Here is an 18,374-nt window from a genome sequence, read left to right as displayed (position 1 = left end):
CTTGGCTCATCCCTCACAGGGCTGGCTGATAGTGGAGACTCCCCAGTGGGGAGTTGATACTGGACCATCTCTGTAAACAGGAGTTATTTAAAATGCTCCTTGTGTACTCAACACCCAGACAGGAGTCCCCTGAGGACAGCCATGACCTTGCACCCTGGAGCGGCCACCTGCCTGGCTCTCCCTCTCTGGTGGCTGTTTCTGTATGTGCAAAAGGCAAAAGCAAAGCAACCTGTTGTGGTGGTGTCTGGATTGATGCCCGACCTGCATCTTGCCCTTGGCTTTCCCAGGAGCAGGTTCTGCTCCACGAGCCCAGCACAACCAGACTGCTGGCAGCTGAAGGGAGTGAGCTGCAGACAGCAGAGTGTCACCATGCCCTGCTATAACCCTTGTCCCATCCTCTGTGTCCTGCCTGCACAGCCCTTCTCACAAACAAGAACAGGTTTCCCCTTTGCTTTTTGTTTCCACACTGTCCGAGCAGCTCAGGGGCTGGGGGGCCCAGCAGCCCCATGGTCTGCCAGGAGCTGAGCATCCAGCCCTACTCTTCTCCTTGGGGAATGTCCTGGTGCTTCTGCTTCCTGAGCGCCACCCATCTGCCCCGTGGTGGAGCACTCTGTGGGGTGCAGGGTGGGACCCTGTGCTGGTGTGCCCACAGCCTGATACCCCATCACCCCCTTATCCTCACTCAGCTGTGGCATCTTGTTTCTTGCAGAAAACAGTTAAATGATGAAATGAAACTGTTATGGCTTGACTCACCCATAATTTTCCCTGATGTAAATCATAAGGAACTCGAAGCTGAGAATGTGAAACTGGCATAGAGGAAGAAAGTGGTGTTTTGAGGGGTGTCTGCACTGTGTTCTTCACACACAGGCAACCTGGCTTTGTCCCACTCCACGGGAGCTGAGCGCTTGTGACTGGCACTGGTGCTCTGTCATGGCCGTGGCCACCATGCAGCCCTTTTCTGCTCAGGGAAGGCAGAGTGAGCTCCTGGCAGCCCTAAGGGGGCAGTTGTAGCTGGATCCTGGAGCTTGTCACAGCATCTCTCTGCTCCAGATAACTGCAGCTGCATCACCTCCTGTACTCGGTTGTCCTTTAGGAGTGACCTGTCTGCTCCTGCTCACCCTGCTGGGGATGTTTTCTCCTTTCTTTCCCATGTGCTGTTGTTGCTCAGTTAAGGCTGTTGCAGGCAGCCCACGGCTCAGCAGAGCAGTGTCTGTGATGGGGCGAGGGAAAGCGAGTCGTCCCCTTCCCAAGCTGTGCAGAGCCCTGTGCTGTCCATGTCCGTGTCCATGGCACAGCCTGGCCTGACCCAGCCCATCCTTCTGGCTCTTGCAGAGTTTGCCGTTTCGCTGGCGGAGAAGATGCAGGCTCAGGAGATCCTGCGGAGCCTTCGGCTGCCCGAGTTCGATGACCTCAGCCAGTTCTTCCGCAACCTGCCGGCCACGGCGCTGGTCGGCATCGGCGCCTTCGCCGCCGTCGTCGCCTACTGGTTTGCCAGCCGGCCCCGCGCGGTGCAGCCGCCCTGCGACCTGCGCATGCAGTCCCAGGAGGTCGAGGTGAGGCACTGGAGGGGCTGTTGAGACCATCCACTGGAGATCATGAAGCCATGGAATGGTTTGGGTTGGAAGGGACCTTAAAGCTCACCCAGTCCCACCCCCTGCCATGGACAAGGACACCTTCCACCAGCCCAGGTTACTCCAAACTCCATCCAACCTTTCCTTGGGCACTTCCAGGGATGGGGCAGCCACAGCTTCTCTGTGCACCCTGTGCCAGGGCCTGCCCACCCTCACAGGGAAGAATTTCTTCCCAATATGTCATCTAACCCTACTTTCTTTTGGTTTGAAGCCATTGCCTCTTGTTCTGTCACTATGTGCCCTTGTAAAATGTCCATCTCCAGCTCTTTCAAGGCTTTCTTCAGTTAAGTCTCCCAGAGCCTTCTCTTCTGCAGGATGAACAGCCCCAGCTTTCTCAGCCTTTCCTACAGGGGAGGTGTCCCATCCCTCTAATCACCTTCATGGCCTCCTCTGGACTCGCTCCAACAGGTCTACGTCCACAGAGGTTGCCAGGAAGGGCTTTTGTTTGGAGGGTTCTGCAACCTCTTCCTGAAATCAGCCATGTAAGGTGCTGTGCCAGGGATTATTTCACCCCCGAATTCACCTTTTTCTGAGAACTGGAAAACTAGAACGCAGTACATTAATTTATTCTCTTATATTTTCAGTAACATTTTAGTCTTAGCTTTTCTTAACCATCCATGGCCAAATATTAGAGGCACTGCTACTGCATGGGAAAAACCACGGAAAGGCAACAGCTGGTAAGACCAGATCAGCTGGCACCTTTCACATGAGTTTGGTCCTGCAAACTTTGTAATAGTAAGAAAAAGCAGACCTGAATCCCTGCATAGGGACTGAGGAGTTATTAATTTTCATGCCTGCAAAGGTTTTAAAGTTTAATGAAGCTGCTCTGGTTTAAAGAGCAGAAATATTTCTGAAAATTGTCTCCACTTAATTAAATATCTGAAAGTGGGATGAGAATTTTTGAAGTCTTTTGTGATGTTCCCTCTAAGACATTATTGTCTTTATTTCCAACAGCTTCTTAAAAGGAGGGGGAGAAATTTACATTTTTCAAGGCAGTTTTCCCTTGTGGTTTGGGCTTTAGCTGGACTTTCTTCTGGCTCCCAGTGCAGTCCCAGTTTGGTAACTCTCACCCTGGCTGTGTCCTCTGCCCACTCCCAAAACATCCCTGTGGAGCCCATGCACTGTGGCCTGTGCCTTGGTCTGTCCTTTGTGTTGGTCTGTCCCATGTGCCAGTCCTGGGGACCTGTGGAGTCCAGAGCAGTCACCCACCCCAGCACATCCCCACTCCATTACTTGCAGATCCATAATTCCTCCTTGAATCCCCTTGGGAAGTATCAGGGGTCTCCTGTGACAGTGAGCTGGGTCTGGTGTTCCTCCCTGGGCAGGTGGTTCTCCATCTCACTGGGGTGCCGAGGGAACGTCCCTCCTCTCCCATCCCTTTCTGGGGCAGGAGTGGGGTGGTGGCCACAGAGATCTCACGAGCATTGGGGAGTGTGATGGTTTGTGGTGGGGGTTTTCCATCACCCACCCTTGGGGCAGTGCTGACACCCGTGTCCCCTGGTGTCCCACAGGGCCTGGCCGGGGCGCGCCGCTCGGTGATCGGGGACAGCCCACAGCTGCTGACACACTACTACGATGATGCCAGGACCATGTACGAGGTCTTCAGGAGGGGATTCAGCATCTCTGGTGAGAGCCTGGTGGTGGGGAGGCCTTGGGGGAGAGGTGGGGACCAGGCAATGCACGTGTCCTCACCCCATGGGCGATGGCACCGCCAAAGAGCTCTCAAACACTTGTGAGACATCATTTCTCACTCCAAAAAGCCATGAGGACTCTTCCCTGCTCCATCATAACTGTTTCTGTGTCTGCTCTTTATGATGTTGTGCCTCATTGGACACAATAATTTCATGGTCAGGTTATTATTTTTGGTACCACCAAAAACCTCATTCCACCTCACAGGACAGGGGTAAGGAAATGACTCCATAGGTGTCTGGAGCAATGGATCTGTGCAGGTGGCTACAGTTAGCAAATTATTTAGACTTTTCAGATTTTCATCCTGTCACACAGTGCTGTGGGGTGTTTTACCCTCCTCCAGAGCAGGCTGGGCTAAAAATAGCAGTTTCCACTTGGAAGCATTTTAATCAAAAGGCAGTGGGAGGTGGTGTTGGGGATGAGAGCCCTCATCAGGCTCTAATGCCCACACGACCTCTGGAGAGGTGTGTTTTAATGAAGCTGTTTGGGGCAAACTGCTCCTGTCCCTCCTGGAGCTCAGGGGCGAGGACTGGAGCTCTTTGAGATCCAGCAGCTCCATTCCCATCAGCTGCACTTGTGTGTGTCATTTGTTGGGGTTTGCTGTGAGCGCTGCCCCAGGAGTAAGAGCCAACCTCCATAGCTGCAGATGTGCTCTTGGAGGGCTCTGCCACATGCCCACAGCGTGGCACTGGGCAGTGTGGTAACTCCTGGCACTGCCCCTGTAACTCATCATCTCTTTTTGTGTCTTCCAGAGAACGGCCCCTGCCTGGGGTTCAGGAAGCCCAAGCAGCCCTACCAGTGGCTGTCCTACAAGGAGGTGAGCTGGGGATGGCACCCCCATGTGTCCCCTCCCCTGCCTGACTGAAGAAGGGGTGTTGGGGTGCCCGTTGGTAACATAACTTGCTAGACCAGGAGGTTGTTCATGCACCATGTGAGGGTTCCTGGTGTCCCCACCTGGGCACATCCAGGTGTTCCATAGGCCAGGTGTTCTATAGGCCAGGTGTTCTATAGGCTCTCTGCCACGAGCCCACTGCTGACTGTGGCACCGGCATACTCGAGCCATGGGGCATTGCCAACCAGACACCAACAGCTAATCAACTAATGATGGCTCATGACAAGATAAAAATCAGACTTTCAGGTAGCAAATTTGAGAGCTTCCCTGTACAAGCCTTCTCTTAGTTTGGTATCACTTATGTTCCTCTTTCTTAATGCATTTTTTCCTCTCCCAATTCCAGGTGGCTGAAAGAGCAGAAGCTCTGGGTTCAGGCCTCCTGCAGCAGGGCTGCAAGCCATGCACAAAGCAGTTCATTGGGGTCTTCGCTCAAAACCGTCCAGAGGTGGGTTTAAGTTCAACGTGATGTTGCATTAATAATGTTCCTGACTTGTCAGCTTGTTCTCAGGTGTGTCAGATCTGATCCTATGGCCCCTTCTCACCTTTGTTGCTTCCATGTCCTCCTGCAGTGGATCATCTCCGAGCTGGCTTGCTACACCTACTCCATGGTGGTGGTTCCCCTCTATGACACCTTAGGTCCAGGAGCCATTCGGTACATTGTCAACACAGGTACAACCAAAATTGGTGTCATCTTCTCAGGAATCAGTTTTGCTGCTCAGAATGGTTCACTTTCTGCTTATAAAAGACAAGTGATCGTAGAATCCTAGAATGGTCTGGGTTGCAAGGGACATTAAAGCTCATCTCATCCCACCCCCTGCCGTGGGCAGAGACACCTTCCACTATGCCAGGTTATTCCAAGCCCTGTCCAACCTGGCCTTGGACATTCCCATTGTGATTGTACTCATTGAGTGTCTTGAAGTCATTTGGAGAGGTTCCTGGGGAGCTGTGTGTCCCTGTGCTGGGTCAGGGCTGCCTCTGCTGTGCCTCCCACGTGCCAGGCATGCATAGCCATGGATAGGGCTGCTCTGGATGTGGGAATTGCTCCACAGCCACCCACTCCTGTGCTGCTTCATATTTTGCCTCCTTGATTTTTATTCACGTGGGGAGCAATTTTAGTATTTTGAACCAAATCCCAGAATAATCATAGATGGCAGCTACAGCTTTGGTGTTGATGTAGGTTAGCTAAGATTGCAGGAATTTTTCAAGAGGGTTCTGGGATTTCTGATGTAGCCTGGAGTGACTACCAGAAGTGATGCAGCCTTTGCTATGAGCCAGAGTCTTGCATTAAAAAGATTTACTGCAAACTGCTTGTTTGGCTGCTTTTCTTCCCAGCTGACATTTCCACAGTCATTTGTGACAAGCCTGAAAAAGCCAGGATACTCCTCGACCATGTGGAGAGGAAAGAAACACCAGGCCTGAGCTCCATCATCCTCATGGACCCCTTTGAGAAGGAGCTGATGGAGAGAGGGAGGCGCTGCGGGGTTCGAATCCAGACCATGCAGGAGGTGGAGGTGAGTCTGCTCTCGCTCCTCTTTTACTACCTTTTGTAATTCCTGTAAAAAGACAGTAAAATATATGTGGACTTGTGAACCACGTGATAGGTTCAGTGTCTGGAGAGCACAAAAGAGCAGCTTGTGGCTGATAATACTGAGCTTGTGGCTGATCATACTGGTGTTTGGTGCAGTCGCCTCTTGGTGTTATTCCTTGTTCATCACAGAACCAACATTTCAGTCCTTTCTCCTCAAATACACTGTCAGCTGCTATTTAAGCCTCAGAAGAGGGTTGTTATTTGAGGTGCTGTCCTCCTACATGTAAGCCTACAGCCTCACACTTGTGTGAAACACCCTGGATCCAGCTCAGCCAACCCAAGCACTACTTGAAATCCAAGGATGGCTTTGCAGTTAAAGCAAGCAAGTCTGGATAGAAGAGATGACCTAAGTGCCAGCCACGAATTTTTCTGCTCCAGCTCTCACTCCCTTGGTGGTTTGCAGATTATTAGCAAGTGGGTTACACTGCAGAAATTAAAGTGGAAATGACTTTTGTTACTTTATTCTTTTCCAGGACCGTGGCCGTGAGAGTCGACACGTGCCTGTGGTGAGTCTTGGCATGTTGCTTTTCCCACTTACAACTGCAGCTGACTGTGTGACATTTATTGCACTGACAAGAGAGGGGAGGGAGGAGGTCCTGGCACCCTCTCCATGGAGGAAGCTGTGGAGGAGCACAGGGACTGTTGAGACAATCCACTGGAGATCATAGAACCATGGAACGGCCTGGCTTGGAAGGGACCTTAAAGCTCCTCAAGTCCCACCCCTTGCCATGGGCAGGGACACCTCCCACTCTCCCAGGTTTCTCCAAACCCCGTCCAACCTGACCTTGGACACTTCAGGGATGGGGCAGCCAAGGCTTCTCTGGACACCCTGTGCCAGGGCCTGCCCACCCTCACAGGGAAGAATGAGCAGTATTTGCTTCATTCCCTCCACCTGGGACATTCAGCTGAGACAGCTCCCCCCTGCTGGACACCTTCAGGGAACAGGAATGCAATGCCATTGCCAAGCCACCCTAATTCCAGTACCTGACCCAGGTGGCACAAGGGGAATGTCTCTGCACCCTTTGCTTTCTGCTGGGGTTTCTATCACTACTTAGCAGCACTTATCTGAGATGTTTTTGGAAAATTGCTTTGATATTTTTTACTGCCTGCTCCTACTTGTGCAAAACTCTCAAAAGCAGCTTCTGATGTTCAAGCTCTTTATTTAGTCATTTGTGACCCAAAATAGCACACTCATGGGGTGGTGCTGAGAATACAGGGCTGCTGCTGGAAATGGGAGCAATCAGCAGCTTTGCAATCCTGTCCCCTGTTGTGGACTTTTCAGAATTATCTGGTAATCAGTAAATTATCTCAAGTTTTCCGACACACTTACAGGTCTAGATGGTGTCTTTGAAAATGCTAACTGCAAGATGAATGTTCCCTCATGGTCTTCTCACCCCAAAGTATGCCCTTAGTGCAGCTGGAGCAACACATGAGGGAGGAATAGAGTCTGCATCAACTGAAGAAACCTGTTAAAAATGTTATATGACTGTCTTTATATTTGCTGAGAGGAATGAAAACTTTGTGGCAAAGCTAAAACATAAATAGTTTAATCTTTAGGTTTGCACAACAACAACAGTCTGTCTCACTGACCCTTCTGCATTTGATTCATGTGATTTTTGTATTCTCCTTGTGTATTTCCAGCCTCCTCGACCAGAAGATCTATCAATTGTCTGTTTTACTAGTGGCACTACAGGTAAAAGAGGCATTTTAATCTTGAAATGTTAGAATAGATTATGAAATGAATCATTAATCCCACCTCAATACTTGCAAACTTGCTGTTACACTGACATGGCAATGATACTTCTATGTACTTTAAATATTTAATATATGTATGCATATACATTTCTCCAGATAGCAAATTAAAAATAACACATTTCTTTTTCACTTGAATTCTCTTTGCCAGTACAGTTTTCCAGGTGTCTGGAAATGGGCCCATGTTTCTGCTTCCCATTTTACAGTAGTTGTGAAGCGCTTGGTTGATTTGTATTTATCTTCTATGAATGTTTGGAAAAAAACCCCAAAACTCTGAAATGTTGTTCTACAGCTTTCCATTCTGTGTATCCTAAGCACACTCATGTCCCCAAACTCTTCAAGGTCCTTGTCACCTGTCTCCTCTGCTTGGGTGTTGCCACTGGTGGTACCCGTGTGCCCCCAATAGTTGTGTGCCACTGGGACCCGTGTGCCACTGGGACCCCTGTGCCACTGGCCTCCTTTCCTTGGAGAGGAGCAGCACCATTTTCCTGCCTGTTCTTAGCAGGGGCAGTGCTCTCTTCCCTCTCCAGGTTTCATCAGTTTGCAGGAATTTCCTGCTGTTCAGAACTCACCCCTGTAACATCTCCCCGAAGGCTGCACAGGCAGATGCACGAGGGCATCACTGCTTGGGGAACAGCCTTTCCACTCACCTGTGGGGAAGGTCTGTGCTCCAGGGACTGCTGGAGCAGCTCTTGAGCTTGCCCTGTGCTCTCAGGATTGTCTAATGCTTGGTCCCACCCGAAAGCATCCTCGATGTGGCCTCTGCTCATTGGGCCAGCAGAAGATGGTGGGAGCTGCTGGTGCTGCCCAGCCTGAGCACAAGGGGCACCTTCATCTTCCACCTCCCAGAGAAGACTGTGCTGCAGACCAGGTAGGGAACTGCTTTATCAGCTCTAAGTACAAACTTGGGCTGTATTAAAGGGTTTGGGTATTTTATTTTTGTACATTGTTCTCAGTTTTGAGATCTGCACTGGAGAGTGCCCAGGGCAGAGCACTGAGGAAAGGAGCCTGTGGCTCTGCTGTGTCCCAGCTCTGGGAATTCCTGAATGGGAATGACTCAAGTCAGGAGGACATGGACATCACAGCCATGTCCAGGGGCAGTGCAAAGTGGCCTGGCACAGCTGGGAGCTGTAGGAAACGTGCCATGGATGCAGCAGGGCACGGGGTGTTTGAGTGCATTTTCAAGTGCAGAGTGATTATTTTTCAAGTCATGTTTTTGTTGATATTTTTATTTCTAAAGCAATTTTTATTTCTAAGCAATTCTGCATAGAGAAGGTTTTTTTAATTTTCTTTTTTATTTGCAAATGCAGTCATGGGTCAGTTACTGATCTTGTGCTTTTCTTAGAAACATGTCCAAAGTTACAGAAATAGGACAACCAGGGAGCTCATCTCCTTTCTTCCATCCAAACCTGAGATTTCAAATTTTGCAAATCTCTCAAATTGAACTCTCCCAGATCAATGCTTTGTGACCCACCAGCCCATGCTCTGCTGCTGCAGGACTTTGCATGTCACTCTCTGCCTTTTCCAGAGGTTGCATCAACACTCTGGTCTGTTTTCCCACATTGTCTTTCTTTTGGTGTAAAAGGCTTGAAGTTCTGAGTAGCCCATCATTTTTAGTGACCAGATTTAGGATTTTCTTCCAAAGGATGTCTTCTCTAGGGCTTTTGCAATTCTCAAGGGCTCTAAATATTTTTGTATAGTGTGAAAAAACCCCTCTGCTGTAGAATTTGCAACATGAAATTGTACAATTGGAAACAATTCCTCAGAAGTAGAGTTTAATGTTTGCTTTTCTTTGATAGGACCAGATGTCCCAGCACCTCCCCAGGGACAAGGGGGAGTCTGAGGTTGCTGAGCTCAGATGACAAGACCAATTTTCATGGTTGTGCCAAGAAACCATCAGCACTTGGAAGTGGGCCAGAGGCACACAGATGTTCCCAAACCATCAGGAAAAATTTTTCCTGCTGGCTACTGCAGAGAAGTCAACTGTCATTCCCTCAGGGATCCACCCATCACCAGTTGGATAAAAATCCCTTCCCAGCACTTTCTCCCAGCCTGGCAGTGCATGTTCTGTCTGCCAGAGCTCCCAGGGGGAGGAAAGTGCTTCCATCCCAAAATGCTGATGGATCACACCACGAAGGTAGTGCTGGAGCTGCTACTTGAAAGACCCATTTAGCAACGTGGAAAAGGTTCTTCTGGTGCTTCTGAGAACTATCAAACCAGCCTGGCAGCAAGATAAGGAGGAGCTGACAAGCATTTCCAGGCTATTAATGGATGAGATCACAGGACATCCATTCCAGAACAGGAGACTCACTGGGTCTGTCTTTATGAGGAAATTGAAACAAGACAAGCATTACGGACCTGGCATTGATTTTTTAAACAGAGCAGCAGCATCACTGCCAACCTTCTTCCCTCCAAGTGGTAATTCTGGGAAAGGGCTTGTAGAAAGGGACACCTGTTTTGCTGGGTTAACTCTTGAAACAGAACTACTAAGGAAGGTCAAAATTTACAGGAGTCCCCCAGCCCAAAAAGCTGCAGCTGCCCTGTGGCAGCGTGGTTGGTTCTGGTGAAGGCTCTCCTGACTCCAGCACTGCTGCTCTGCTCCAGCACCGTGTTCAGCACAGCCTGTCTGGGATGCAGAGCTGGAGTGGGAGGGATACAGAGGAAGGAGCCAGGATGTTCATGCTGCTTCCAGGCATGGCTTGGGCACTTAAACAGAGGTACTGAATCTGCATGAAAGGCAGAGGTGGAGTAAGGAAACGAGTCTGAGATCTGAGAAATCTTCTCATAGAATCACAGAATGGTTTGAGTTGGAAGAGACCTTAAAGCTCATCTCAGTCCACCCTCTGCCCTGGGCAGGGACACCTTCCACTAGCCCAGGTTGCTCCAAGCCCCATCCAACCTGGTCTTGGACACTTGAAAGCTTCCCAAAAAAATCTGAAGAGCTTTGTCAAGGTGCAGCTGCCAGGTCTGCCATTGAAACAGCTGGAGGGAGTTTCCAAACCAGTTCTCAGCACATCCGCTCCACCAGTGCCCACCCTGTGCAGTGCTGTGGGAGCACAGCTGCTCAGAGAGCTGCATGTTTGGCTTGGACTCAACCAGAACAACACAAGCAATTCCTGGGATTTGGTGTGTATTTACAACTGACATGGTTTGTGGAGTTCTCTTGAGGTCTGGATCCAGCTGTGGAAATAACCTGCCAGCCTGTTGGTCCAACATGTGAGGACAGGAGCAGTTGTGGCTGGCAGAGCTCTCAGCCCCACCTTCACCCCTGAGCTTTGGATGAGGACAACTGTAAGCAAGACCAAACCAGCCTCCTGTGCCCTGGTTCTTCTGCAGGTGTTTGGGACTGAACTACTCAAGGCACTTGGAACAGCAGATATGGATTTTCAGTGAAATATGTTAAAAATAGCCTGCTCTAGTGCAATAAATGTGTGCAACAATTCCTACTGCTGTTTGGGCCTGCCTTCAATTATTTGGGATGCTGAGCAGCAGCGATGTTGGTGATGCTGGCAGGGCACAGGGCTCAGTGCTGTGTGTGCCCGTGCCAGCGACACAGCCTGCGAAATGCTCTGAAGTGAGAGGATGAAACATATTTTCCTGTGCTGAAACAAATTCACAGAGCTCCACTGCCCCTTCCTAATCTGAGGAAGGCAGGATGCAATTCTGGCTGACCTACCATTCTGTTACTTTAGCTGTAGGAGCTTTGCCAGGCTGCCCATGCCCACAGTGCTGGGGCCATGTGGGGCACCCACAGGTGACTCTCCAATCTGCCTCCACAGGGAGCAGCAGGAGCTGCGTGGCAGTGGTGTGAGAATTAAAACAATCTGCTTAAGAACATGCTGCCCAGAGAGAGGGGCTGGCCCTGTAATCTTTATTCGAGCTGAGCTACACCTTCTTTTCAGAAATAACCCCTTGGAGGGTGATGAAAAGGGACAGTGCTGTGACAGGAGGACGTGCAGCGCCCTCTGTGCCACTGCTTTGGGTGCCTGGAGGCTCCAGCCTGTGTGTTTGCTGCTTAGCAAACCCTGGATTTTGGCATCCAGACAGGTAGGAAGTGCAAGAGGTGTCATGGTCAGCTGAGAAGAGAAAAGAGGGTGAAAAAGCAAATATTGATGGTAGGGAGGTGCCTGCCAGCAGCTCTGGGGCTTTGCTGGAACCCCGATGGATTTAGGGCTGGCTCCAAGACATTTCTCCTCTGCTGCTGACACTGTTAATGACTTCCTTTAATTGCAGACTCATAGGATCTTCTTGCAGCCTCATTTTTACCACGTTTTCTGCATTGTTCAGGTTATCTAGAATTCTGGCTAAGAGTGCAAAAGCCTTTTAAATGGTGTTTCTTGGTGTTCAAGATCATTCTTAATCAAAATCCAGATGAAATAAATCCTCCCTGGAGAGGCTGGAAGAGCCAGCCTGGTCTGATGCTTGTGCTTATCAAGTAACTCCATCTGAGCACTCTCAGACACTGCAGTTGGGCTATTTCTGCAGGAAACTGTTGTCTATAGTTTCCAATAGAAATATTTGTGTTTAGAGTATCATTTTCTTACATTTTGAGTGTTGTAGTAAGTGCTTTTGGTGCATGTTGTGACACAGAAATGATGATGATGAAAATTATGTAATTTTTAAATTTCAAGAAGACAATATTTTAACAATTTTTTTTTCTTTGAAATTCCCCCTGTGGCTCCTTTTTTAACCTGTCTCTCTGTTCCCTTTCAGGAAACCCCAAAGGTGCTATGCTGACCCATGGGAACGTGGTGGCGGATTTTTCAGGCTTTCTGAAAGTCACGGAGGTGAATACTCTGGGCTGGAGAACGTTGCCATGTGCACAGGGTGTGGGTTAAGCTGTGGCCCTGCACGGGCTGGAAATCATTCTGCAGATCAGAGCTGAAATTTCTCCTGCTCAGAGGGCCAAGTACCTGGGAATGGGAGCAAGGCTGAGCCTCCAGCACCGGAGGGCATTAAATCCCCTTTCCAGCTGTGGCTCCCAGGCTCTGGAGGGCACAATTGCTGAGAAGCAGTGCTGAGTTGTGTAAATCAATTAATCAACTTGTTCTGAAGAATTAGCAGAGCAGACAAGCCCTGTGCAGTTCCAACTGGTGCTTGAAGAGGAGTTCAGGGCCCACCTGTGCTTTTGTGTCCTGTTGTGCCCCACAATTCCTCATTAATTTGAAAGCTCCCTACATACAAAGTGGGTGTGTGTTTTATATATATTTATATTTAAGAACATACATGCTTTTTTACAAGAATGGTTAATTTCACTGATATTCCAGTGTATCTCAGTTTCTGTTATGCATATTTCTCAAAAAGCAAAGTAGTGGCCAAGTGACTTTTAATACGTTTCACACAATGTGTAAACTCTTGTTTAGAAACAATACAGGAAGCAGAATCACTTCACCACAACACAGTAAGGATTAAGAGTGTGTATAAATATAAATAGTCTAATTTTTGGGAGGAAACGGGCAATTATATAAAGTAGTGATGTGCACATTGGATGGTCAGATTGTTGATGTTGAAATCACTGCAGTCTTGCCACCTTAACCCTTGAACTTTCTGAGATTTGGTGGTGTAAAGAAACTCTGACATGTGATGTAGGAAATGCCACTGAGCTCCCGTGTTGCTGCCCTTGCAGGGCTGTGACTCCAGCACTGTGCAGTGTGGGGAGAGGCCAGGGCAGGGCTTTGCTGCAGGGAGCCCTCGAGCTCTCCGTGGTCCCAGAGGCACAAGTGAAAGCTGAGGCGGGGTCAGGTCTGAGCTTCAAGGGGCAGGAAGGTTTATTTTGGAAGAGAGCTAATTCAGAGCTGAGGGAACTTGGCTTCTTCCAGGACTGGCCCATAAAAACAGGTTTAGTGTTTGCTGAGGCAGTGGGACTCCTGGATTAATCTCAGAGGTATCAGGTTGAGACCAGAGTGTGGTGTGAGTGGTTGTAAATTGGACAGCTCCAGGCCCCAGAGTGTTGCAGGCAGAGGGTGAGTGCCTGGAGCTGATCCCCACGATTTGGGCAATGTCTGGCCACAGTAATGAAATTGGGCAAAGTGCAAAGCACTTGAGAGGAGGATAAGTTAATGAAATAAAATGAGAAGCCCTGTAGATTTGCTGTTTACATACTCTTCTGCCAGTTTTGCTTAGCTCAGTGATTTTTACAAATTGAGCATATTTTGAGGTGAGCCCAGAGCTTTATTAAAGGTTGTTCTCAAATGCCAAGAAGCTGTTTTGGTTTTTACAGTTAACTGGACAACTGTGCCAACTGTGAAATACTGTGCAATGTCATCATTTTTGTCTGATTTAAAACCAAGTTATTTTGTCTGGGCCCTTAAAGCAGGATGTGAAAACCCTGGTGATGTTAAAGGTTTTGCATTCCTGTGCTTGCAAAACACGAAGCCAAATTGTAATAACATATCAATAGACCTGCAGGCCCTAATGGGCTTCATTCAGACTGACAGGCAGAGGAGTATGAAAGGGGCTGCTGAAAACACCCATGTGGTCAGGGATGGTCGACTTCAGTAGGTGAGGGCTGGGAGGCCATACCCAAATCTACCAGTCCACATTTAACTTCAATCAAACATGCCCTGAGGGAGGAGCTCCTGTGTGTGCTCCAGCCTGTCCCAGCTCATGGGCTGTCGATCCCACCCGGGCAGTGGAGATGCAAAGTGGGTGTGAACTCTTAGTACTGTGAGCTGATAGATTTTTATGCCCATTTTCCCTGAACCACTGGCCTTGATGGAAGTTATTGGGTAGTCCACATTTCAGTTTTTCTAATCTGTAATATTATGGCAAGCCTTACCCTGGGAAATGCAGGTAGAAAGGCTGTTTTTTTTGGTGGGCTTGGGTTAGGTAAGGCTCCTGGGGCCTTTGGTTATTCCAGCCTGCAAGAGAGCGTTAAAAACCTGGCAAACTGAAGACTATTGTCAGTTATTTTCTTAATAATTTGTCCAACTTTCTCCTTCCCCACTGTGCCTGTCTGTGGGACAGTGACAATGCCTTTAAAATCACATTTTAATCACTTAAAATTATGAGAAACACTAACAGAAATAATTAATTTTTGCAGCTGAAAATGAAATCATTAGTTTTTCCACTATACTCTGATTTGAATCAGTGATTAACCAAAGAAAAAGAAAAAATCTTTAATTCTGACTCTAGTAATACTGTGATTCTCAGATGGGCTCTGTGCAATGTGGAACAGTGCTGCTCCTGCACAGCCCTGCTGGTGTCCTGGAGGCTCCTGCAGGTTGGCACTGGGATCCTGGAGGCTCCTGCAGGTTGGCACTGGGATCCTGGAGGCTCCTGCAGGTTGGCACTGGGACCCTGGAGGCTCAGGCAGGTTGGCACTGGGATCCTGGAGGCTCCTGCAGGCTGACACAGGGATCCTGGAGGCTCCTGCAGGTTGGCACTGGGATCCTGGAGGCTCCTGCAGGTTGGCACTGGGATCCTGGAGGCTCCTGCAGGTTGGCACTGGGATCCTGGAGGCTCCTGCAGGTTGGCACTGGGATCCTGGAGGCTCCTGCAGATTGACACAGGGATCCTGGAGGCTCCTGCAGGTTGACTCAGGGATCCTGGAGGCTCCTGCAGGTTGGCTCTGGGATCCTGGAGGCTCCTGCAGGTTGGCTCTGGGATCCTGGAGGCTCCTGCAGGTTGGCACAGGGATCCTGGAGGCTCCTGCAGGTTGGCACGGGGATCCTGGAGGCTCAGACAGGTTGGCTCTGGGATCCAGGAGGCTCAGACAGGTTGGCACTGGGATCCGGGAGGCTCAGACAGGTTGGCACTGGGACCCTGGAGGCTCCTGCAGGTTGGCACTGGGGTACTGGGGGCTTCTGCAGGTTGGCTCTGGGATCCTGGAGGCTCCTGCAGGTTGGCACAGGGATCCTGGAGGCTCCTGCAGGTTGGCACGGGGATCCTGGAGGCTCCTGCAGGTTGGCACCAGGATCCTGCTGGTCTGCACACGGCTGAGAGCACAGTTTGGGAGCTCAGCACCTCCAGGTAGAAAGCAGTGAATAAGAATTGGGTTCTGTGCCAGGGTGAGGCTCCCTTGCCAGCCTGAGCTGTGCAGGTGTGCTCTGCCCTCTGCCCTGGAGGCCTCTCCGTTGCCCTGTGTGTCCATCTCCGTGCTCTCTGCTCCTCCTGCTAACCCAGCTCCGCGACGCTGTGGCTTTAACGCTTCCCTGTGTCCGCCGCTCCCTCCTCTCTTGACAATCTTCACCCTATTGCTCCTCTGGTGCCATTTTTCTTTTTATTGTTTTATGACTTTCTTGTTGTCTTCCTGTCAGTGTTTCTTTCCTTTCTGTCTCCCATGCCCTTCACCTGCAGAAAGTGATCTTTCCGAGACAGGACGATGTGCTCATCTCCTTCCTGCCTCTGGCTCACATGTTTGAAAGAGTTATCCAGGTAAGAAACTGCCTGCACTGACGAGGCCTCGTGGGGCTCCTTGTGTTTTCTTCCAGAGTCAGTGGTCTCCTACTTGTGAGGATGTACACATTTCCTATTTGCCTTTAGCACACATGTTTGAGAGAATGGTACAGGTAAGGTGTTGGTGTCAGTGGAAATCATCTTTTTTTCCACACCAAAAAAAAATAAAATGAATAAAATACTAAATAACCAGTGATATCTTGTAGCACTAAAAAACTTGTACTCCAGAAGTGCCATGTGCATAACCCCAGGGCCCAGCTGCAGTCTCAGTGACATGGCTGTGAGTCCAGAGCCATTCCAGGAGAGTTTTCCAAGTTTTCCAGCTTATTCCTGGTTCAGAGACTGGAAAACAGCCCTTCAGCAATGAGCTACCTGCTCACTCAGCTGATGGTCACTGCTACCTGTGCAGTCTGGGGGGCAGCTTTTCAAAGCTCTTTAGGACGAGGTATCATGGGAGTCCAGACAATTTCGTGTCATTTTCTACATCAGCTAAAATAATTTTATTGCCTAAATAACCAGATGTGCAAAAAATCCCCACCCAGTTTGGCAGACACTGAAACAGAGGAACCTGAGATGATGGTGTGAGACATGTGATCCTCCTGGCAGGGTGTGTGGTGGGCACCCCTGGGGCCTGACCCTGGGGGATTGTGGCAGATCCAAGCACTAGTTCTTGGCAACCCACAGAGCTGACCTCAGTCTCTGTCTGGGGGAAAAAAAAAGGTGATAATTTTTGCTGCAGTTTTTGGATTAGGCAGGTCAGGTGAGACAACCACATCAGGTCTCCTGGCCTGAGGAACTGCAGACTCCAAACTGATCCAGGATGTGAAGGCTGGATCTGGATCCACTTGCAGCTCTGCTTTCTCAGGGGGGACTCTTTCAGGCTGAAAGCACATTTCTGGAGTCAGACAAGCATCTGAATATAAACCTCCCACTCCTTAGTAACATCTGTGCCAGAAATAATATATTTCTGCCCTGTTAAAAACCTCACAAATTGGAAGTGAAAGCCCATGAAAGATTTGGAGAATTACAGCACAGCCTTTCCCCACTTGCAAGGCAAGTCGGTCACTGTGCCAGCACTGCTGCTCTTTGCCAGCAAACCAGAATATAATTATTCAAAAGTCATCTAATGGGGGAGTGGAAAGAAATGAAAAACATTTGAAATGCCCTCGTTTTACAGGATGTTGCTGTACTGAAAGGAACAGCCTCCAAAGGATGTCCAGGTTTATCCTCCCTGCTGAAAATAGTTATTAATATAAAGATTTTTTTAAAAAGGGCTAAAAAGTCATTTTCAAAAGCATTCTGAACAGCAAGCACTGTGTCAGTGTCCCTAGTTTTAGCCACCATTATTATTTCCTGGAATTTACAGTTAAAATTGTACAGATACATTCTTTAAAGCTAAAAATTTCTAGTTGTTAATTCCCAATGAGCATTGTGATTATATTTTCTTTTTATTTTTTTAAAATTCCTGTGCAGTGTAAAGCACAGATTCAGCAGTGTGATGTTTATTAAACCCACATCACATGTATAAAATTCCTGTGGTTTCAGCTGCTGGAAACAGTCTGAACTCCCTGACAGAGCAGTGAGAGTGCTCCAGTTAGTACCACAGATGTTTAGGGGAGCCCAAAAAGACTTGGGTGTCTCTTGAGGAATTTTATAGTGGTTTAGTTATTTGGGGAAGACAAGCCCACCAAGGGGAGCTGAAGTTGTCAGTCTTCTCAGGAAGGCTGGGCCCAGCTCTGAGGATTCCTTCTCCTCCTTGCACTCCAAAGGCAGAGTAGCAATGCTGGTCTCCAAATGTCCTTCAGTGATAAAAGGCCAGTTTGATCCAGTCCATGACTGGTCCTCCACAGGGTTACTGGTTACCAGTTGGCTTGTGGCCAGCAGCCTCCCTGCCCATCCTGCACATCCAGCTCTGTTCTGATGGGGGTAAAGCACCTGCTTTCTTCCCAAGTACAGAACTTTGGATTTGTATTTGCCATACACGTCAGGCACCTTTTGTGAGGTGGGCTTTATTTCTGGGATACAGGATCAGGCACTCTGTTGCTAACGTAGTCTGTATTGTTGTATTTAAACAAAACTAAAGTATTAACATCTAAAATTTGCCTGCTGCTCAGTGTTTTACGATGTTTCTTAGTTTACATTTCTGTATTGACAGTAGGTGCTCATGCTGTGAGCTGCTGTGGGAGGGCTGGACTTCAGGGGAGTCCTGATCCAGAGTCTGACCACAGCTGGGACTTCTCCATCCCCACCTGCAGGGGCTCAGGGGAAATCCCTTCCAAAAGCTTTGATTCCTTGTTCTTCCAGAACAAGTGGCAAATTTGGTGGATGCTGAATTGCCAGCACTGAAAACACCCCAGAACTATCTGGATATTCAGTGCAAAATTTATTGTTATTCTATATATATTTCTAAAGTAGAAATAAGAGT

The 18,374-nt window shown here is 48.9% G+C and overlaps 1 protein-coding gene across 7 annotated transcripts in view; it reads left to right on the top strand.

Annotated features, from left to right (window-relative positions):
• The window catches only part of ACSL6 (acyl-CoA synthetase long chain family member 6), a 55,335-nt gene that overhangs the window by 22,660 nt on the left and 14,301 nt on the right, over positions 1–18,374 (top strand). For 6 of the 7 annotated variants that reach the window (XM_071570628.1, XM_071570623.1, XM_071570626.1 and 3 more), the window contains 10 exons: positions 1,333–1,553; positions 3,143–3,257; positions 4,073–4,137; positions 4,556–4,657; positions 4,782–4,881; positions 5,545–5,723; positions 6,274–6,306; positions 7,442–7,493; positions 12,266–12,339; positions 15,985–16,062. In XM_071570628.1, the coding sequence (XP_071426729.1) occupies positions 1,359–1,553; positions 3,143–3,257; positions 4,073–4,137; positions 4,556–4,657; positions 4,782–4,881; positions 5,545–5,723; positions 6,274–6,306; positions 7,442–7,493; positions 12,266–12,339; positions 15,985–16,062 (993 nt within the window). In that variant the 5' untranslated portion in view covers positions 1,333–1,358. Of the gene's footprint in view, positions 1–1,332; positions 1,554–3,142; positions 3,258–4,072; positions 4,138–4,555; positions 4,658–4,781; positions 4,882–5,544; positions 5,724–6,273; positions 6,307–7,441; positions 7,494–12,265; positions 12,340–15,850; positions 15,929–15,984; positions 16,063–18,374 lie in introns of all 7 variants that reach the window. The other variant, XM_071570624.1, reaches the window with a different exon arrangement.

The sequence above is a fragment of the Pithys albifrons genome, chromosome 15 (genome assembly GCF_047495875.1).
Source record: "Pithys albifrons albifrons isolate INPA30051 chromosome 15, PitAlb_v1, whole genome shotgun sequence".
In the NCBI taxonomy this organism is placed as follows: Eukaryota; Metazoa; Chordata; class Aves; order Passeriformes; family Thamnophilidae; genus Pithys; species Pithys albifrons.
The sequence above is the reverse complement of the archived record's forward strand: the minus strand, read 5'-3'. Positions and strand labels throughout refer to the sequence as shown.